Consider the following 21,907-nt stretch of genomic DNA (forward strand, 5'->3'; position numbering starts at 1 on the left):
CCCAGAGGATGAGGTATTGTTGCATTGGGAAGTGAGGTTGGAATTCTTTGCCACAGACGGCGGTGGAGGTCAAGTCAGTGGATATTTTTAAGGCAGAGATCGATAGATTCCTGATCAGTACGGGTGTCAGAGGTTATAGGGAGAAGGCAGGAGAATGGGGTTAGGAGGGAGAGATAGATCAGCCATGATTGAATGGCGGAGTAGATGATGGGCCGAATGGCCTCATTCTGCTCCTATCACTTATGATCTTATGGGCGTGTTTTCACCAGGTTGGATGAAGGTTGCCGCGACAGGTTTATTGCTTGAAATGAAATGTACCGACCACCGATTAAAGCTGGCAAGGCCGATTGAGAAACTCTGATGTAAAACTCCCCAAATAACGCCTACCCCTCGCAGCGGCCGAAGGGCCGCGAGTCTGCTACCCCAACGGCCCGGGGAAACTGGAGTCGGCGTCAGTCACAACTGCCCGCAACTAATTCATAAGGCCATGAGGAATAGAAGCGGAATTAGGCCATTCGGCCCATCTAGTCTACTCCGCCATTCAATCATGGCTGGTCTATCTCTCCTCTCCTAACCCCATTCTCCTGCCTTCTCCCCATTGCCCCCGACACCCGAACTGATCAAGACTCTATCTATCTCTGCCTTAAAAAAAATATCCACTGACTTGTGGATTCCACAGCTTTCTGTGGCAATGAATTCCCCAGATTCACCACCCTCAACAACCCGTTCAACGAGACCAAGGTTGTGGAGCCTCGAGGGACTGCAGATGCCGGGACCTTGAGCAAAAACACAAAGTGGTGGCTGGGGCAACTCAGCGGGTCAGGCAGCATCTGTGGAGGGGAATGGACAGGCGGCGTTTGGGGTAGGGAACCTTATTCACACAGATTTTATTTTTGTTCTTGGTACTCGGTCCTCCAGAATATTCCGAATGGAATTTAAACTGGCGGGTGGTGGAGGATGGACTAGAGCAAAAAAAGGGATTATTTGAGGAGAAGAGCGACCTTAGATGTAGTTGCGTCTGTTTGACGGGGCGGTGTCTGCGTTTGAAGTGGAAATTAACAGGGACATGGATTTCGACCGGTAACGTCACCCATTCCTTCTCTCCACAGATGCTGCCTGACCCGCTGAGTTACTCCAGCTTTGTGTGTGTGTATGTGTGTGTGTGTCTGTGTGTGTGTGTATGTATGTGTGTGTGTGTGTGTGTGTGTGTGTGTGTGTGTGTGTGTGTGTGTGTGTGTGTGTGTGTGTGTGTGTGTGTGTGTGTCTGTGTGTGTGGGTGTGTGTGTGTGTGTGTGTGTGTGGGGGGGTGTGTGAGTGTGTGTGTGTGTGTGTGTGAGAGCGTGTGTGTGTGTGTGTGTGTGTGTGTGTGTGTGTGTGTGTGTGTGAGAGTGTGTGTGTGTCAGTGTGTGAGTGTGTGTGTGTGTGTCTGTCTGTGTGTGTGTGTGTGTGTGTCTGTGTGTGTGTGTGTGTCTGTGTGTGAGTGTGTGAGTGTGTGAGTGAGTTTCTGAGTGTGAATGTGTGTGTGTAAGAAAGAACTACAGATGCTGGTTTACACCGTAGAGAGACGTAGAATGCTGGAATAACTCAGCGGGCCAGGCAGCATCGCTGGAGAATATGGATAGGTGACCGTTCGGGCTGAAAATGGGCTCCGACTCAAAACGTCACCTATTCCTTGTCTCCGGAGATGCTGCCTGACCCGCTGAGTTCCTCCAGCACTCTGTGTCTATTTACATGGTGTTTATGTAGATGGTACATGAATAGAAGCTGGAGTAACTCAGCGGAACAGGCAGTATCTGTGGAGAGAAGGGGTGGATGAGGTTTCGGGTCGAGACTCTTGTTCAGGCTGATACATGTGTAGGAGTGGAGGATTGGGGAGGGGTGGAGGGTGAAGGCGGGGATGGGGGAAGCAAGCTGCCTACCTTCCTGAGCGCGGTGAAGCCGGTGTCCGCGGCCACGCTCCGGGCCAGTTCATCCCCAGCTCCGTGAAGCTCAACCAAGAAGTGGTTGGTGTAGATCTTCGGGCTGGTGGCCGCCGCCGCCGCCGCAAAGACAAGCGCACTGAGCAAGAGGCAGATACAGGAGCAGCTACCCTCCTTCACACGGTCACCCTTCATATCAGGACGGGCAGGCGGGGGGCGAGGGGGGGTGAGGTGGACTGAGCGGCTCAGGCTGATGGGGTTGCGGGGAATCACTCGCCCGTCTCTGCACAGTCAGTCACTGGGACCCGCCCGGGAGGACAATGCGGTTCCGCGCTCGGCTTTAAATAAATGCTGCCTCGCGTCCCCCGCTGGACCCGGCTACAGTGCATACACACATCTCAGTGGATCACACCGCAGCCGCGTCAAACACATCACATGCCCGCTGCTCAATGCGGAGGGAGGGGGTGGGGGGAGAGGGGAGAGAGGAGAGAGAGGGTGGAGAGGGGGAGAGGGGGAGAGGGGAGAGGGGGGAGAGGGGGAGAGGGGAGAGGGGAGAGGAGGGGGAGAGGGGAGAGGGAGAGGGGAGGGGGAGAGGGGAGAGGGGAGAGGGGAGAGGGGAGAGGGGGGAGAGGGGGAGAGAGGGGGAGGGGGGAGAGGGGAGAGGGGGGAGAGTGGAGGGGGGGGGGGGAGAGAGGAGAGGAGGAGAGGGGAGAGGAGAGAGGGGGAGAGGGGGGGAGAGGGGGAGGGGGAGAGGGGGAGGGGAGAGGGGGAGAGGAGGAGGGGGAGAGGAGGAGGGTGGAGAGGGGAGAGGGGAGGGGAGAGAAAGGGGGAAAGGAGGAGAGGGGGGGGGAGAAAGGGAGAGGGGGGAGGGGGAGATGGGAGATTGGAGAGGGGAGAGGAGAGGGGAGAGAGGGGGAGGGGGAGAGGGAGAGAGGGGAGAGGGGGGGAGGGGGAGGGGAGAGGAGAGGGGAGAGAGGGGAGAGAGGGGGAGGGGGAGAGGGGAGAGGGGAGAGAGGGGTTAGAGGGGGGAGAGAGGGGGGAGAGAGGGTGGAGAGGGGGAGGAGTGGGGGGAGATAAAGGGAGAGGGGAGGAGGGAAAGGGGGAGAGGGGGACAGGGGACAGGGGGGGAGGGGAGAGGGGAGAGGGGAGGGAGAGAGAGAGGAGAGGGGAGAGGGGAGAGGGGAGAGGGGAGAGGGGAGAGGGGAGAGGGGGAGAGGGGAGAGGGGAGAGGGGGAGAGGGGGAGAGGGGAGAGGGGAGAGGGGAGAGGGGGAGAGGGGAGAGGGAGAGGAGAGGGGAGAGGAGAGAGAGGAGGAGAGGGGGGAGGAGGGGAGCGAGGGGAGAGGGGGAGAGGGAGGGGGAGAGGAGGAGGGGAGGAGGGGAGAAAGGGGGAGTGGGGAGAGGGGGAGAGGGGGAGGAGGAGGAGGAGGGGGGGGGGGGAGGGGGGAGGGGGGAGGGGGAGAGAAAGTGAGAGGGGAGCAGGGGAGGAGGAGAGGGGGGAGAGGAAAAGGGGCTGCGTAGGGCTGATATCATATTAATAAAATGCATCATTGATATCATCTCACACCAGGGTGAGACCAAAGTCAAGACAGGCCCTGTAAATTATTTAGGTCGAAAGGAACTGCAGATGCTGATTTAAACCGAAGATAGACACAAAATGCTGGAGTAACAGTCTGAGGAAGTCTCGACCCAAAACGTCACCCATTCCTTCACTCCAGAGATGCTGCCTGTCCCGCTGAGTTACTCCAGCATTTTGTGTCTATCTTCGGTTTAAGCCAGCATCTGCAGTTCCTTGGTACACATGCTTAATTGTACCGACAGGAAACCTTCCTGGCAGCAGCATTCCAGGCCTGCAAACACTATACACAAACACGGATTATGTATAATAAACACAATTGCAACAAACGAATAACCCCAGTACCCAGTCCTGAACCCCAATTAATTACCCCAATACCTACAGATTCTTCCCGGCTGTTATCAGGCAACTGAACCATCCTACCACAACCAGAGACCAGCGCTGAACTACTATCTACCTCATTGGTGGCCATCAGACTATCCGTGATCGGACTTTGCTGGCTTTACCTTGCACTTATTCACAGTATTCCCTTTATCCTGCATCTGTACACTCTTGATGGAAAGAACTGCAGATGCTGGAAAAATCGAAGGTGGACAAAAATGCTGGAGAAACTCAGCGGCTGAGGCAGCATCTAGAAGGAATAGGTGACGTTTCGGGTCGAGACCCTTCTTCAGACTTCAGAATTCTTCAGACCCTTCTTCGACCCGAAATGTCACCTATTCCTTCGCTCCATAAATGCTGTCCCACCTGCTGAGTTTCTCCAGCATTTTTGTCTACCTTCTCTCGATGGCTTGATCATGCATTGTCTTTCCGCTGACTTTTGCATTCAACAAAAGCTATTCGCTGTACCTTAGTACACGTGACAGTAAACTAAACTCATATTGGTACAACTACAGGAAGGACCATAGGATATATAGAACTATAGGAACCAGACTGATTCCTGGGATGTCAGGACTGTCTTATGAAGAAAGACTGGATAGACTTGGTTTATACTCTCTAGAATTTAGGAGATTGAGAGGGGATCTTATAGAAACTTACAAAATTCTTAAGGGGTTGGACAGGCTAGATGCAGGAAGATTGCTCCCGATGTTGGGGAAGTCCAGGACAAGGGGTCACAGCTTAAGGATAAGGGGGAAATCCTTTAAAACCGAGATGAGGAGAACTTTTTTCACACAGAGAGTGGTGGTGAATCTCTGGAACACTCTGCCACAGAGGGTAGTTGAGGCCAGTTCATTGGCTATATTTAAGAGGGAGTTAGATGTGGCCCTTGTGGCTAAGGGGATCAGAGGGTATGGAGAGAAGGCATGTACGGGATACTGAGTTGGATGATCAGCCATGATCATATTGAATGGCGGTGCAGGCTCGAAGGGCCGAATGGCCTCTACTCCTGCACCTAATTTCAATGTTCTATGTTACGGAGTGAAGAAATACAGGGTGCCTTTTTGTGGCAACGTTTCCTGTAAATCCCTTCCATGGTGGAGAGCCACAAGGAAATGCAGATGCCGGAATCTTGAGTAAAACGCAAAGTGCTGGAGGAACTAAGCGGGTCAGGCAGCATCTGTCCATTCATTCCACAGGTGCTGCCTGGTCCGCTGAGTTCCTCCATCCCTTGTGTTCCTCACCATTTTCTCCAGTTCAAAGATCTCAATGTTGCCATCTACTTTTATAAAACCATCGACACCATGAAACATAAGGATGTACAGTTTAATATAAAGAAACAGGCCCTTCGGCCCATCAAGTCCACACCGACCATCAATCGCCTGTTCACACTAGTTCTATTTTATCGTACTTTATAGACAATAGACAACAGGAAGAGTAGGCCATTCAGCCCTTCGAGCCAGCACCGTCATTCACTGTGATCATGGCTGATCACCCCCAATCAGTACCCCGTTCCTGCCTTCTCCCCATATCCCCTGACTCCACGCCGACCAATGATCCCCGCACATTAATGGGCCTGTCCCACTTAGGTGACGTTTTAGGCGACTGCAGGAGACTATGCAGTAGCCACATGGTCGCCACATGTCCGCGGGTGGTTGCCGGGTGGTTGCCGGGTGGTTGCCGGGTGGTTGCCGGGCGGTTGCCGGGTGGTGCTGGGGGTGGTTGAGGGGGTGGTTGCCGGGCGGTTGCCGGGTGGTTGCCGGGTGGTTGCCGGGCGGTTGCCGGGTGGTTGCCGGGTGGTTGCCGGGTGGTTGCCGGGTGGTTGCCGGGTGGTTGCCGGGTGGTTGCCGGGTGGTTGCCGGGCGGTTGCCGGGCGGTTGCCGGGTGGTTGCGGTTGCCGGGTGGTTGCCGGGCGGTTGCCGGGTGGTTGCCGGGCGGTTGCCGGGTGGTTGCCGGGCGGTTGCCGGGCGGTTGCCGGGTGGTTGCCGGGTGGTTGCCGGATGGTTGCCGGGTGGTTGCCGGGCGGTTGCCGGGTGGTTGCCGGGTAGTCGCCATCATTGTCGTGAGGAGTTCCCGCGTTCTGGGAACTAGTCGCAGCCTCATTATGGTCGTCAAGGTGAAAAATGACCAGCGACTAGAATGAAGCCGCCATGGAGAGTAGCGAGAATTCTCGTGCCGTGTGTGGGGTCGCCAGGGGGTCGAAGGTTCTCGGAGGTTCATGTTGGTTGGAGCCGGTGCTGACTGGTGATTTTCATTGGCTCATTGGGAAAAAAAAGGTAAGCAGTAGTTTTCAGAACCAAGGATAACTGACCGTTAAAGTTAATGTCCGCCGAGATTCACAGTCGTGTATCTCTGGCTTCCTAAAAGTTGTCTCCACTCCTTCTCCCTCTTCTCTCCCTCTCCACCCCCCCCCCATCTCCCTTCCCCTCTACCCTCCCTCCCTCCCTCCCCCCCCCCCCCTTCCACCCCCCCTCTCCCTCCCCCCCCACTTCCCTCCCTCTTCTCCCTCCTCTCCCCCCCCCCTCCCCTCCGTCTTCTCCCTCTCCCCTCCCTCTTTTAATGGACTTACCGTACACTGTTTTTAATCAACGATTTTAATATTGATAAATGTATTGTGATTTTATGTCCTGTAAGGTGTCCTTGGGTGTCCAGAAAGGCACCAGCAAGTAAAATGCATTATTATTATTATTATTATTATTACTGTGCTTTAGCCATCTTAATTACAGCGCCAACATTCCTGTCATCGCGGTGTGGTGTCTGTATCACCTTGGCTTTGCACCCTGTGAATATTTAGACAGAGTTCTCCCCGCTTGCCCTGTCCCCTGCCTGCATAATGGGATGGTGAAGGAAACTGTGTGTGTGTGTGTGTGTGTGTGTGTGTGTGTGTGTGTGTGTGTGTGTGTGTGTGTGTGAGTGTGTGTGTGAGAGTGAGTGTGGGTGGGTGTGTGTGTGTGAGTGTGTGTGAGTGTGTGTGAGTGTGTGTGAGTGTGTGTGTGTGTGTGTGTGTGTGTGTGTGTGTGTGTGTGTGTGTGTGTGAGTCTGTGTGTGTGTGTGTGTGTGTGTGTGTGTGTGAGTGTGTGTGTGTGTGAGTGTGTGTGTGTGTGTGTGTGTGTGTGTGTGTGTGTGTGTGTGTGTGTGTGTGTGTGTGTGGGTGTGTGTGTGTGTGTGTGTGTGTGTGTGTGTGAGTGTGTGTGTGTGTGAGTGTGTGTGTGTGTGTGTGTGTGTGTGTGTGTGTGTGTGTGTGTGTGTGTGTGTGAGTGTGTGTGAGTGTGTGTGAGTGTGTGTGTGTGTGTGTGTGTGTGTGTGTGTGTGTGTGTGTGTGTGTGTGTGTGTGTGTGTCTGTGTGTGTGTGTGTGTGTGTGTGTGTGTGTGTGTGTGTGTGTGTGAGTGTGTGTGAGTGTGTGTGTGAGTGTGTGTGTGTGTGTGTGTGTGTGTGTGTGTGTGTGTGTGTGTGTGTGTGTGTGTGTGTGTGTGAGTGTGTGTGTGAGTGTGTGTGAGTGTGTGTGTGTGAGTGTGTGTGAGTGTGTGTGTGTGTGTGTGTGTGTGGTACAAACTCCGTACAGACAGCGCCCGTAGTCAGTCAGGATGGAACCCGTGTCTCTGGCGCCGTGAGGCAGCAACTCTACCGCTGCGCCACCGTGCTGTGCTTGTTCCATCTCAAATTACAAATTTTAATGCCAAGATCAAAGCTTGTAATCTAACCATGGCGACCATCTGTGGCATGAAGACCAACTATAATCCAAATATCCAAGTGCTTGCGTCATTGAGAAGCACAAACCCAGCGAGGACAATGGCACAGTCTGCGATCCACGCAAACATCTCCTCAACATATACTCAGCCCTGTCTAGCTCTCTCTTGAAAGCATCCAGAGAACCCGCCTCCACCGTCCTCTGAGGCAGAGAATTCCACACTCACAACTCTCTGTGAGAAAAAGTGTTTCCCCGTCTCCGTTCTAAATGGCTTACCCCTTATTCTTAAATTGTGGCCCCTGGTTCTGGACTCCCCCAACATCGGGAACATAGTGTGCGGGGATCGCTGGTCGGTGCGGACTCAGTGGACCATTGGGCCTGTTTGCACGCTGTATCTCTAAACTAAACTAAAAACACAAATATATGTAAAATAAAAGATAAAGTCTGTGGAATTCTCTGCCTCAGAGGGCGGTGGAGGCCGGTTCTCTGGATACTTTAAAGAGAGAGCTAGATAGGGCTCTTAAAGATAGCGGAGTCAGGTGATATGGGGAGAAGGCAGGAACGGGGTACTGATTGTGGATGATCAGCCATGATCACATTGAATGGCGGTGCTGGCTCGAAGGGCCGAATGGCCTACTCCTGCACCTATTGTCTATTACATAGAAACATAGCCTCAATAGAAATTAGGTGCAGGAGTAGGCCATTCGGCCCTTCGAGCCTGCAACGCCATTCAATATGATCATGGCTGATCATCCAACTCAGTATCCCGTACCTGCCTTCTCTCCATACCCCCTGATCCCCTTAGCCACAAGGGCAACATCTAACTCCCTCTTAAATATAGCCAATGAACTGGCCTCAACTACCCTCTGTGGCAGAGAGTTCCAGAGATTCACCACTCTCTGTGTGAAAAAAAGTTCTTCTCATCTCGGTTTTAAAGGATTTCCCCTTTATCCTTAAGCTGGGACCCCTTGTCCTGGACTTCCCCAACATCGGGAACAATCTTCCTGCATCTAGCCTGTCCAACCCCTTAAGAATTTTGTAAGTTTCTATTGTCTATAACAGAACTTGATTTCAATACAATTGCAAAACACAAAATGTTGGAGGAACTCAGTGGGTCAGGCAGCATCGTGGAAAGAATGTTTTGGGTCGGGAATCCTCTGTAGTTTCTTCTTCTGAAGTGTCCGTCCTGAAACATCGTCTGCCCATTCCCTCCATGGATGCTGTCTGACCCGCTGATATTATAGACAATAGACAATAGGTGCAGGAGTAGGCCATTCGACCCTTCGAGCCAGCACTGCCATTCAATGTGATCATGGTTGATATTCTCCGACATTTTCTGTTTTCAAGATTCCAGCTTCTGCTATTATTGTGTCTCCATTTTCAACACAATCGCTTGCCTTCAATATTGAAATTAGTGTCATGTCGTCTCGAGATAAATATAACACTTGTTAAGATATTTGTGTCTTCATACCATGAGTAAATAAAAATAATTAGCGGAAAGTTTCAGTCCACCGAGCAGAGGTAGCTAATTCCCTAAGTTTAATGTGTTGCTTTGGGCATAAATCAGTATTATTGTTATCATTCAAGGTCATTTATGTGGATCTGTTTTTTTTAAAGGAGCATTTTAATAAAACACATTCAATACCAGTAACTTGTAATTTTAGTTTTAGTCTAGTTTAGTTTATTGTCACGTGTACAGAGGTACAGTGAAAAGCCCTTGCTGTGTGCTAACCAGTCAGTGGAAAGACAATACATCATTACAATCGATCCATTTACAGTGTACAGATATATGACATGGCCACCATCAACTTCATAGTCAAGAAGGCCCAACAGAGGATATACTTCCTGCGGCAGCTGAGGAAACACAATCTGCCACAGGCAATGATGGTCCAATTCTACACGGCCATCGTAGAGTCTGTCCTCACCTTCTCCATCATGGTCTGGTTTGACTCAGCCACCAAGCACGACACATGGAGGCTGCAGCGAATCGTCCGATCAGCAGAGAAGATTATTGGCTGCAACCTTCCTTCCATTGATGAACTGTACACTGCAAGGGCCAGGAAGTGAGCGGGCAAGATGGCAAAAACAGGAAAGCAGACTATTATCTAAATAGTGGCCGATTGGGAAAGGGGGAGATGCAGCGAGACCTGGGTGTCATGGTACACCAGTCATTGAAAGTAGGCATGCAGGTACAGCAGGCAGTGAAGAAAGCGAATGGTATGTTAGCTTTCATAGCAAAAGGATTTGAGTATAGGAGCAGGGAGGTTCTACTGCAGTTGTACAGGGTCTTGGTGAGACCACACCTGGAGTATTGCATACAGTTTTGGTCTCCAAATCGGAGGAAGGACATTATTGCCATAGAGGGAGTGCAGAGAAGGTTCACCAGACTGATTCCTGGGATGTCAGGACTGTCTTATGAAGAAAGACTGGATAGACTTGGTTTATACTCTCTAGAATTTAGGAGATTGAGAGGGGATCTTATAGAAACTTATAAAATTCTTAAGGGGTTGGACAGGCTAGATGCAGGAAGATTGCTCCCGATGTTGGGGAAGTCCAGGACAAGGGGTCACAGCTTAAGGATAAGGGGGGAATCCTTTAAAACCGAGATGAGAAGAATTTCTTTCACACAGTGGTGAATCTCTGGAACTCTCTGCCACAGAGGGTAGTCGAGGCCAGTTCATTGGCTATATTTAAGAGGGAGTTAGATGTGGCCCTTGTGGCTAAGGGGATCAGAGGGTATGGAGAGAAGGCAGGTACGGGATACCGAGTTGGATGATCAGCCATGATCATATTGAATGGCGGTGCAGGCTCGAAGGGCCGAATGGCCTACTCCAGCACCTAATTTCTATGTTTCTATGTTTCTATCGCTGACCCCTCTCACCCTGGCCACAAACTCTTTGAATCACTTCCCTCTGGAAGGCAAATCCGGACTGTCAAAGCTGCCACAGCCAGACATAAAAACAGCTTTTATCCATGAGTAGTTGCTCTACTCAATAACCAAAAATCTGTTGCCTCCTTTTGCTCTGGTATTTTATTTAATTCACATGTTTAATCAATAATGTTTTATTATTTATGTTTAATGTTTTATGTGTCATTCTTAACTGTCAGAGGGGAGAGGGCAGGGATATGGACCTAGGTATGGTTAGTATAGTAAGACCTGAGTGATCTCCTGGACAAGTGTCGATCGCCTAGATTGGGGTCGGAGAGGAATTTCCCGGATTTTTTTCCCGAATTGGACCTGGGTTTTTATCCGTTTTTTTGCCTCCCCCAGGAGATCACGAGGTTCTTGGGGTGGAGAGGGGTGATAGCGGTATAAAGGGGAGGGTAGTGTCTTGTGTTCTGTGTCTTGTGTCTACTGTTTGTGGGTAAGTGTGTCTGTTTAGTGTTCAGCCATGAGCGAATGGCGGTGCGGGCTCGATGGACCTGGTGGTCTGCTCTCGCACCTACTTTCTATGTTTCTATGTTTCTATGTCACTGTATGTCATGTTGTCACTTGCGGGCGGAGCACCAAGGTACATTCCTTGTATGTGAATACCTGGCCAATAAACTTATTCATTCATTCATAAGGGAATAACGTTTAGTGCAAGGTAAAGCCAGCAAAGTCTGATCAAGGATAGCCCAAGGATCACCAATGAGGTAGATAATAGTTCAGGACTGCTCTCTGGTTGTGGTAGGATGGTTCAGTTGCCTGGTAACAGCCGGGAAGAAACTGCCCCTGAATCTGGAGGTGTGCGTTTGTTTTCACACTTCTGTACTTTGACACGTTTGTTTTGTCCACAGTCACAGTTGATATGCAGGTTAGAAAATAAATCTAACAATGTACGTAACAATTAATTTTGCATTTTATTTATTGTTTGTATTCTATTTGGATGAACTGCATTAAAAGCTGACTTTTTGCTATTAAGAGAAGGCATACTGGATCAGAAATGTGCAAGAGAAATGTAACCTTTCTGCAGAGATTTGCGAATTGAGACATTACTGATGCAAATATAAATAGAACTTCACGTGGGCACAAAATACTTTTAATTCTCACATGATATAACGTGACTGTTATCAGTTGCACTATTTAAAGACATTGTTGTCAGCCTTCACCATGAAATGGGATCTTAAAAAATACACTTTCATCATCATTTTCTGCAAACCTATTTATAGCAATTAAAATGTGTTGGAATATACCTTACGGAATTCTGTCAATATCAGACTCACACGGATTATAAGTGCAGAGTCATTCATGTTTTCCAATTTCCTAATTTAACAAATTGGCACGATGAGTTTAGTTTCATTTAGAGATACACCATGGAAACAGGCCCCCTTCGGCCCACTAATTCTATGCTATCCCACTTCCACATCCAATTCATAAAGACCGATTAGATTACAGGACCGCACGTCTTTGGGATGTGGGAGGAAGCTGGAGAACCCGGAAGAAACCCACACAGTCACAGAGAGAACATGCAAACTCCACACGGACAGCACCTGAGGTCAGGGTCGAACCTGGGTCTCGGGCATTGAGAGTTTCGTCAAATGCTGTCTTTTTTTCCCAATTGATCTACAAATTGAATGCATTTCCCTCCTCGCATTTGCTTTTGGAAAGAGGACAGATGAGAGCAACTTCGAGTCATCATTCTGTCAACACATCTCTTGTCCACCTACACTAGGACTAACTCTTAAATAAACTGAGCCGAGTGGAATTTATTTCCAAAATCTCTCCAAACTTCTTAAAATCTTTCTCGTTACTAACTCTTTGGTCAGATGATTATATAATTTTATATGAATTGGTGTCATATTTTATCTGATGATCTGTGAAGCAGCAAAGGATATTTTATCATAGAAAATAGAACATTGAATAGTCCAAGATATGAATAGACGCTTCGGCCCGCAATGCCTGTGCCGGACATGAAGTAATCCCCCTTTTCTTCCCCATGTCCCACCTGGACATGCACCCATTTCTGCCCTTCCACCTATATTCTTTCCTCTGGCTTCACAATTCACACATCTTCTATCCTTATCTCAAACCTTTAGTCTTTCCTTCTCTGGCCTTTGTCCAACAATCTGCCAATCAAAACCCCCCTCACCTGTATCCACCTATCATTCAAGGTAGACACATAATGCTGGAGTAACTCGGCGGGACAGGCAGTATCTCTGGAGAGAAGGAATGGGTGACGTTTCGGGTTGAGACCCTTCTTCAGATCGATGATCTTATGATATGATCCAACTTATGGTCTGAAGATCTTCAATCTGGTCTCCCCTCTGTATCTCTGACGTTCCACAGAAAAACAGTCCATTTGTCCATCATCTTTGAACATATTATTCACATTTCTTTGCAACACAGGAAGAAACTCTCCAAATATTACGTAAATTCCAACTGGTGCTCTTCTTCGGACAATAAACCAGTCTTAACAATAGACAATAGACAACAGACAATAGGTGCAGGAGGAGGCCATTCGGCCCTTCAAGCCAGCACCCCCATTCAATGTGATCATGGCTGATCATCCCCAATCAATACCCAGTTTCTGCCTTCTCCCCATATCCCCTGACTCCGCTATCTTCAAGAGCCCTATCTACAGTAGCTCTCTCTTGAAAGTATCCAGAGAACCGCCCTCCACCGCCCTCTGAGGCAGAGAATTCCACAGACTCACCACTTTCTGTGTGAAAAAGTGTTTGTCTCATCTCCGTTCTAAATGGCTTACCCCTTATTCTTAAACTGTGGCCCCTGGTTCTGGCCTCCCCCAACATTGGGAACATGTTTCCTTAACAGAAATAAGGGAGACACAAAATGCTGGAGTAACTCAGCAGGTGAGGCAGCATCTAGGGAGAGAGGCAACTCAAGAATTCACAAATACATGTTCTGATCGTTTTTTCTTCTTCACATCAGCACAATAATATCGTCAAATTGACTTTGCAGATCACTTGTTCTCTGCATTTGGGACCCAGATCTATACAGTATAAACTAAGATCGAAAAGTATTTATTTTTGACAGCAACACCTTGAACCTAAAATATGTTTGTATACCAAATATTGATTAAAAATCCTTTTGCACTTCTTAGGGTGGAGCAAGTTACGCAGGAAAGAGTTTTGATTTTGTAGGTCATACTTGTTTCATTAGTGATGAAAGAAGTGGTGTAAATCATTCGAGAGCCTGATCTGAGTGCACCTGCAGGTCCGTCTCACTGTCTTCATCCACGTTCACTCTCAGGTTGATGATCACCTCAATCTGTTTGGCCAGGTGCTCTGTGCTGTCTGCGGCAAGTGATTCTTCATCCTCCTTCTCGTCTGCAGCGCCCGCCACCTCCGGATCCTCCAGCCTCGCCGAGTCGCTCTCTTCCGCCTCCACATGTCCCGGGTTGTCATTTTCTAAACCTTCTGCAACCTTGTTCTTGCGAGAATCAGTCGGTTCACTGTTCCTTCTGTCAGTACAAGGCCCGTTTCCATCTGTATGTGGGGTGGTGCTGGCACCAGAGTTGAAGGCAGAACATACTACTGTTGAGTGAGAACATTTGCCTGAAAGACATACAAGTGTTGTATTTATTGTCTTGGAGTTAACTTGGCAGACATTTTGAAAGGATTTCAGTGTTAACGATACAATACGATACCACCAGGAGGCGCCGCATGATGGCAGCCTCGCCAACAGTCGTGTTAATGTTCTCTGGGTTGTTTTATGTGGGGGTGGGTGAGGGTGAGGGGGAAACTTGTTTTCAGTCTCTTCCCTTGCCGGAGTTGCGATTGTTTTCCAGATCGTATCTCTGGTCGCTCTGCGGCCAAACATCATGGAGCTGGCGGCCTCGCTCGGGACTGACTTTGAGCCCCATCGCGGGGACGTGGACTTGTCATCGGAGCTGATCCCTTGTCTGGGATCGACGCTCCAACCGCGGCCTGCGGACTCCAACATCGAGGAACTCGCAGTCTCGGGTAGAGACCGATGATGGGAAGCTCCAAAGCCGCAGAAGGTTTCGACCAGCCCTGACCTGGGGTCAGATCACCCGGCGCGGGGGAGCTGAGATTCCCCCCGATGTGGGAGCCTGGTCGCCCCGATGCCTGGATGCGGACGGCTCGCCGCTGGCTACGGGAGCCAAGATCGTCCCGTCAACGGAGGCTCGAGGACCCCGACCGCGGGAGAACAAAGAAGGGAAGAGATTGAACTTTTGGTGAGGAATGTGGAGGAGTCACTGTGGTGGATGTTTATGTTAAAATGTATTTTGTGTGTCCTGTTGCTTTTTATTGGTATGACTGTACGGCAAATCAAATTCATCGTGTGTTGCAAAACATACTTGGCTAATAAAGTATGAAGATGATGGTGATGATACAATAAAACTTTATTTATACCAGGGGGGCAATTGATCGACCAACAAGATACATGAAACATGAAATTAAAGTGACTCTTAAGTTAATTATCTGATCCCTCATTCCTTCTGTTTAAGAAAGAACTGCAGATGCTGGAAAAATCAAAGATCGACAAAAATGCTGGAGAAACTCAGTGGGTGAGGCAGCGTCTATGGAGAGAAGGAAGAGATGACATTTCGGGTCGAGACCCTTCTTCAGACTGATGTCGGGGGAGGGGGCGGGAAAAAGAAAGGGTGAGGCGGAGACAGGGGGACGTGGGAAAGCTGGGTAGGGGGAGGGGAAGGTGGGAGAAAGCACGGATTATTTAAAAGCAGAGGTCATTCTTTCTGTGTAACTGGACTTAAATACAGGAGGAATATGTAAAGAAACATAGAAACATAGAAATTAGGTGCAGGAGTAGGCCATTCGGCCCTTCGAGCCTGCACCGCCATTCAATATGATCCTGTACCCGTACCTGCCTTCTCTCCATACCCCCTGATCCCCTTAGCCACAAGGGCCACATCTAACTCCCTCTTAAATATAGCCAATGAACTGGCCTCAACTACCCTCTGTGGCAGAGAGTTCCAGAAATTCACCACTCTGTGTGTGAAAAAAGTTCTTCTCATCTCGGTTTTAAAGGATTTCCCCCTTATCCTTAAGCTGTGACCCCTTGTCCTGGACTTTCCCAACATCGGGAGCAATCTTCCTGCATCTAGCCTGTCCAACCCCTTAAGAATTTTGTAAGTTTCTATAATCTATAGTCTCAATCTCCTAAATTCTAGAGAGTATAAACCAAGTCTATCCAGTCTTTCTTCATAAGACAGTCCTGACATCCCAGGAATCAGTCTCGTGAACCTTCTCTGCACTCCCTCTATGGCAATAATGTCCTTCCTCAAATTTGGAGACCAAAACTGTACGCAATACTCCAGGTGTGGTCTCACCAAGACCCTGTACAATTGCAGTAGAACCTCCCTGTGCCTATACTCAAATCCTTTTGCTATGAAAGCTAACATACCATTCGCTTTCTTCACTGCCTGCTGCACCTGCATGCCTACTTTCAATGACTGGTGTACCATGACTCCCAGGTCTTGCTGCATCTCGCCTTTTCCTAGTCGGCCACCATTTAGATAATAGTCTGCTTTCCTGTTTTTGCCACCAAAATGGATAACCTCACATTTATCCACATTATACTGCATCTGCCAAACATTTGCCCACTCACCCAGCCTATCCAAGTCACCCTGCAGTCCCCTAGCATCCTCCTCACAGCTAACACTGCCCCCAGCTTAGTGTCATCCGCAAACTTGGAGATATTGCCTTCAATTCCCTCATCCAGATCATTAATATATATTGTAAATAGCTAAAGAAGTTGTGAATCTGACTCTCTCTCTACATTCCCAACACGTTAAGTACCCTGAACTCACTGGAAGCTGCAGATGCTGGAATCTTGAGCTAAAAGTAAAGTGCTGGAATAACTCAGCAGGTCAGGCAGCATCTGTGGAAGGAATGGACAGAAGACGTTTCGGGTTGGGACCCTTCTTCAGACTGGTTGGAGTAGGGAGATTGGAGTTTGCCCTATCCCAATCAGTTAGAAGATGATTAGTTTAGAGATACAGAGCGGAAACAGGCCCTTCGGCCCACTGAGTCCCTGCCGACCAGCGATCCCCGCGTACCAACACTACCCTACACACACTACAGACAAATTACATTTACACCAAGCCAAGTAACCTACCAACCTGTACGGGGAGAACGTACAAATATAGTTGAGCACCCGCGGTCAGGATTGAACCCGGGTCTCTGGCGCGGGGTGCGAGCAGCAACTCTACCGCTGTGCCACCCGTGGCAAGCCGAAACATCACCTATCCATGTTTCTCAGAGTTGCTGCCTGACCCGCTGAGTTACTCCAGCACTCTGAACCTTATTGTTGAACGGTTTGCCCAACCATAATATACAGTTCGCCACCAGTGAAAATGAATTCCCATTGCTCGCTGGTAGACAAAAATGCTGGAGAAACTCAGCGGGTGAAGCAGCATCTATGGAGTGAAGGAGTAGGTGACGTTTTGGGTCGAGACCCTTCTTCAGACTGATGTGGGGGGGGGGGGGGCGGGAAGAAGAAAGGAAGAGGCGGAGACAGTGGGCTGTGGGGGAGCTGGGAAGGGGAGGGGAGGGGAAGGAGGGAGAAAGCAGGGACTACCTGAAATTGAAGAAGTCAATGTTCATACCGCTGGGGTGTAAACTGCCCAAGCGAAATATGAGGTGCTGCTCCTCCAATTTGTGGTGGGACTCACTCTGGCCATGGAGGAGGCCCAGGACAGAAAGATCAGATATTGAAGTCCTTGCTGATAATGCATGCATATCAGAAGACACGGGGAAAATGGGAAATAAAATGTATTTTTGAGCATTGGAATGCTGGGTATGTTCTATGTAATGAAAAGAAAAATCACACAGAGGAAAACTAATATTCTTAGGAGTTCAATATTTGTAAGGTATTAGATGATTAAGGGTGATTATACAATAGACAATAGGTGCAGGAGTAGGCCATTCGGCTCTTCGAGCCAGCACTGCCATTCACTGTGATCATGGCTGATCATCCCCAATCAGTACCCCGTTCCTGCCTTCTCCCCATATACCCTGACTCCGCTATCTTTAAGAGCTCTATCTAGCTCTCTCGTGAAAGCATCCAGAGAACCGGCCTCCACCGCCCTCTGAGGCAGAGAATTCCACAGACCAGATTATTGAAATGGATGGCTAATGTTTCCTCCGAATAGTTATAATGGCCCCTTGGGATGGAAATTCTCCTTGTGTTCAATGTAATATAATCATATCCCTATTATTCTAAAAAGGTTTATACTGTTGCTATCCGTGACTCACAGATGAAATCTTCGCCCATGGTTGAATTGTTGATTCTAATTGAAAAAAATCATTTAGCCTGATGGTCTTGCTTTGATGTTATAATCAATCAGGCAGCCCGCATGTCATTACCTATTGCCCACTGCTTTTTGGTTTGTGTGTGATTATTCTTTCATAAGCAGCTATGTACATGCTGGCTATTCCATCATGGTTGTCATTGCTTAGTACTAACTGTATAGTTGCAGCATCAAGGATCAAATTGCCAGCAGAATTCTGCAAGAAATTGCAGCGAATTGTGGACACAGCCGAGCCCATTACACAAACCAACCTTCCTTCCATTCACTCCATCTACACCTCATGCTGCCTCGGCAAGGCCAGCAGCATCATCAAGGACCAGTCGCACCCCGGCCACTCCCTCTTCTCCCCTCTCCCATCGGGCAAAAGGTACAGAAGTGTGAAAACGCACACCTCCAGATTCAGGGACAGTTTCTTCCCAGCTGTTATCAGGCAACTGAACCATCCTACCACAACCAGAGAGCAGTCCTGAACTACTATCTACCTCATTGGAGACCCTCGGACTATCCTTGATCGGACTTTGCTGGCTTTACCTTGCACTAAACGTTATTCCCTGATCATGTATCTGTACACTGTGAATGGATCGATTGTAATCATGTATTGTCTTTCCACTGCACGCAACAAACGTTTTTGACTGTACCTCGGTACACGTGACAATAAATAAATGAAACTTGTAAGACACAATTTACTTTTAAATAAACTAATATTAAAACAGCGGCAGTGTGGCGCAGCTGGTGGAGTTGCTGCCTCACAGCGCTCCAGAACCAAGTTCGATCCCGACCTTGGGCATTGTGTCTGTGTGGAATTTGCACGTTCCCCTGGTGACAGACTGTTTACCCTCCTCCCATCCGGGAGGCGCTACAGGTCTCTCCGTTGCCGGACCAGCAGATCCACGAACAGCTTATTTCCTGCTGCTGTTACACAACTTAACTCTGCACCTTGGTGATTGCCAGTGCCACCCCCCCCCCCCCCCCCCCAGACCCCCCCCTCTACTGCTACTGTTTGCATATATATATATTTGTATATATATATATTGCTGTTCCATTATTCAATGTCACTCTTCTAGGGAGATGCTAACTGCATTTCGTTGTCTCTGTACTGTACACTGACAATGACAATAAAGATTGAATCTGAATCTGAATCTGAATCTGACCATGTGGGTTTCCTCCGGGTGCTCCGGCCTCCCCCCACATGCGGGCTTGCGGGTCAATTGGCCGCCGTAACATTAATGCCACTAGTGTGTATTCACACCTGCCTTAGGAGGATTCTTCACGTGGTGGAGAGACAAAGTAAGCAATGTGGACCTGTGGAAAAGATCAAGCCAGGAGCCCACTGACTTACAATTCCATGGAGCAAATGGAGTTGGATTGGACACACCCTCAGGAAACCTGCCACAAACCAACAACACCCGACAAGCCCTGAAATGGAACCCCCCGAAGAAAAATGAACAGAGGTGACCCCAATTCAATATGATCATGGCTGATCATCCAACTCAGTATCCCATCCCTCTCCATACCTCCTGATGCCTTTAGCCACAAGGGCCACATCTAACTCCCTCTTAAATATAGCCAATGAACTGGCCTCAACTACCTTTTGTGGCAGAGAATTCCACAAATTCACCACAATGTTTTTCTCATCTCAGTCTTTCTGGTCACCGCTGGATTTTCAACATTGTTGAAAACTTTTCGGAGACAGTGGGTTTGGCACCAATGAGCCTAGCTTATAACCATATAACCATATAACAATTACAGCACGGAAACAGGCCATCTTGACCCTACAAGTCCGTGCTGAACAATTATTTTTTTTCTCCCTTTAGTCCCACCTGCCTGCACTCATACCATAACCCTCCATTCCCTTCTCATCCATATGCCTATCCAATTTATTTTTAAATGATACCAATGAACCTGCCTCCACCACTTCCACTGGAAGCTCATTCCACACCGCTACCACTCTCTGAGTAAAGAAGTTCCCCCTCATATTACCCCTAAACTTCTGTCCCTTAATTCTGAAGTCATGTCCTCTTTGAATCTTCCCTATTCTCAAAGGGAAAAGCTTGTCTACATCAACTCTGTCTATCCCTCTCATCATTTTAAAGACCTCTATCAAGTCCCCCCTTAACCTTCTGCACTCCAGAGAATAAAGACCTAACTTATTCAACCTTTCTCTGTAACTTAGTTGTTGAAACCCAGGCAACATTCTAGTAAATCTCCTCTGTACTCTCTCTATTTTTGTTGACATCCTTCCTATAATTGGGCGACCAAAATTGTACACCACACTCCAGATTTGGTCTCACCAATGCCTTGTACAATTGTAACATTACATCCCAGCTTCTATACTCAATGCTCTGATTTATAAAGGCTAGCATACCAAAAGCTTTCTTTACCACCCTATCTATATGAGATTCCATCTTCAAGGAACTATGCACGGTTATTCCCAGATCCCTCTGTTCAACTGTTTTCTTCAATTCCCTACCATTTACCATGTACGTCCTATTTTGATTTGTCCTGTCAAGGTGTAGCACCTCACATTTATCAGCATTAAACTCCATCTGCCATCTTTCAGCCCATTCTTCCAAATGGCCTAAATCACTCTGTAGACTTTGGAAATCCTCTTCATTATCCACAACACCCCCTATCTTAGTATCATCTGCATACTTACTAATCCAATTTACCACACCTTCATCCAGATCATTGATGTACATGACAAACAACAAAGGACCCAACACAGATCCCTGAGGCACCCCACTAGTCACCTGCCTCCAACCTGACAAACAGCCATCCACCATTACCCTCTGGCTTCTCCCATTCAGCCGCTGTTGAATCCATCTTGCTATTCCTGCATTTATACCCAACAGTAGAACCTTCTTAACCAACTTTCCATGAGGAACCTTGTCAAAGGCCTTACTAAAGTCGATATATACAACATCCACTGCTTTACCCTCATCAATTTCCCTAGTAACCTCTTCAAAAAATTCAAGAAGATTAGCCAGACATGACCTTCCAGGCACAAATCCATGTTGACTTGACTTCTCCTGATGTAGGTGATGTCATAGTTGTCACCAGGTGACGTAGGTTGTCGCCCAGTGCTGACTTTGTTTTATTTTATTGTTAAAGTTATGATTCTATATCATATTTTATGCCGGTGGGGGGGGAGGGGGGGGGGTCCAGTCCAAATTCTACTCAACTCTTCCAATCTAGATCATCTCCAAGTGTAATTGTCCCACATGGATTCAGCTAGGAAAACTAGCAACCACATTTCTTGTTTAAACCTCTCCACGTCTCTCTTCTCTATTAAAGGCATTCCATAAATCTATTGTTCTCTGTAAGTTGAACTGCCCTAATATATCTTGTGTAGGAAAGAACTGCAGATGTTGGTTTAAACCAGAAGATGGACTAAAAAAAGCTGGAGTAACTCAGCGGGACAGGCAGCATCTCTGGAGAGAAAGGAATGGGTGACGTTTCGGGTCGAGACCCTTCTTCAGACTGACAGTCAGGGGAGAGGGAAGTGAGAGATAGAGAGAGTGATGCAGAGAGATACAGAACAAATGAATGAATGATAGGCAAAAAAGTAACAATGATGAAGGAAAGGTGGAGCCCACAATGGTCAATTGTTGGCAGTGAGCTAGTATGACATCTAGGGTGGGGGAGGGACGGAGAGAGAGGGGATGCAAGGGCTCTTGAATATTTAAACTAGTGGGGTGGGGAGCTGCTCAAGCGGAATATGAGGTGCTGTCCCTCCAAATTGTGTTTGGCCCCACGCTGACCATGGAGGAGGCCCTAAATATATCTCTATGTAGCTTTACTATCAAATTCTATTGCCTATCGGAGCGGCGGCTCTGGCTGCAGCGGCTCACCGGCAGTGCCGTTTGTTTGTGTTTTTTGTGTTGTTTATTTTGTTTGGTTAGTCTAGTTTTTTGGTTTTTAGTTTGTGTTTTTGGGGTGGGGGGGGGGGGGGGTTGAAACGGGGTTTGCAGTCTCTCCCTGCGGGGGAATGCGACCTTTTTGTCGTATTCCCCTTCTCTGCCTCCGTCTGCGCTGAGGCCTAATGGAGCTGACGACCTCGAGGCTCCGGAGGCAGAGCACCGTCAGGACTCGCCCTGAGCTCGCTC

The 21,907-nt window shown here is 48.6% G+C and overlaps 2 protein-coding genes across 5 annotated transcripts in view; both read right to left on the reverse strand.

Moving 5' to 3' along the window:
- The window catches only part of pcsk2 (proprotein convertase subtilisin/kexin type 2), a 65,160-nt gene extending 62,842 nt beyond the window's left edge, over positions 1 to 2,318 (reverse strand). The window contains exon 1 of the mRNA XM_055631817.1: positions 1,920 to 2,318. Coding sequence (XP_055487792.1) covers positions 1,920 to 2,114 — 195 coding nt within the window. The 5' untranslated portion in view covers positions 2,115 to 2,318. The remainder of the gene's footprint in view (positions 1 to 1,919) is intronic.
- Positions 2,319 to 10,729: 8,411 nt separating this feature from the next.
- LOC129695067 (uncharacterized) overlaps positions 10,730 to 21,907 on the reverse strand; it is a 146,858-nt gene continuing 135,680 nt past the window's right edge. For 2 of the 4 annotated variants that reach the window (XM_055631820.1, XM_055631821.1), the window contains one exon: positions 10,730 to 14,058. In XM_055631820.1, coding sequence (XP_055487795.1) covers positions 13,685 to 14,058 — 374 coding nt within the window. In that variant the 3' untranslated portion in view covers positions 10,730 to 13,684. The remainder of the gene's footprint in view (positions 14,059 to 21,907) is intronic. The other 2 variants (XM_055631819.1, XM_055631818.1) reach the window with 1 other exon arrangement.

Source organism: Leucoraja erinacea, unplaced genomic scaffold (genome assembly GCF_028641065.1).
Source record: "Leucoraja erinacea ecotype New England unplaced genomic scaffold, Leri_hhj_1 Leri_92S, whole genome shotgun sequence".
In the NCBI taxonomy this organism is placed as follows: Eukaryota; Metazoa; Chordata; class Chondrichthyes; order Rajiformes; family Rajidae; genus Leucoraja; species Leucoraja erinaceus.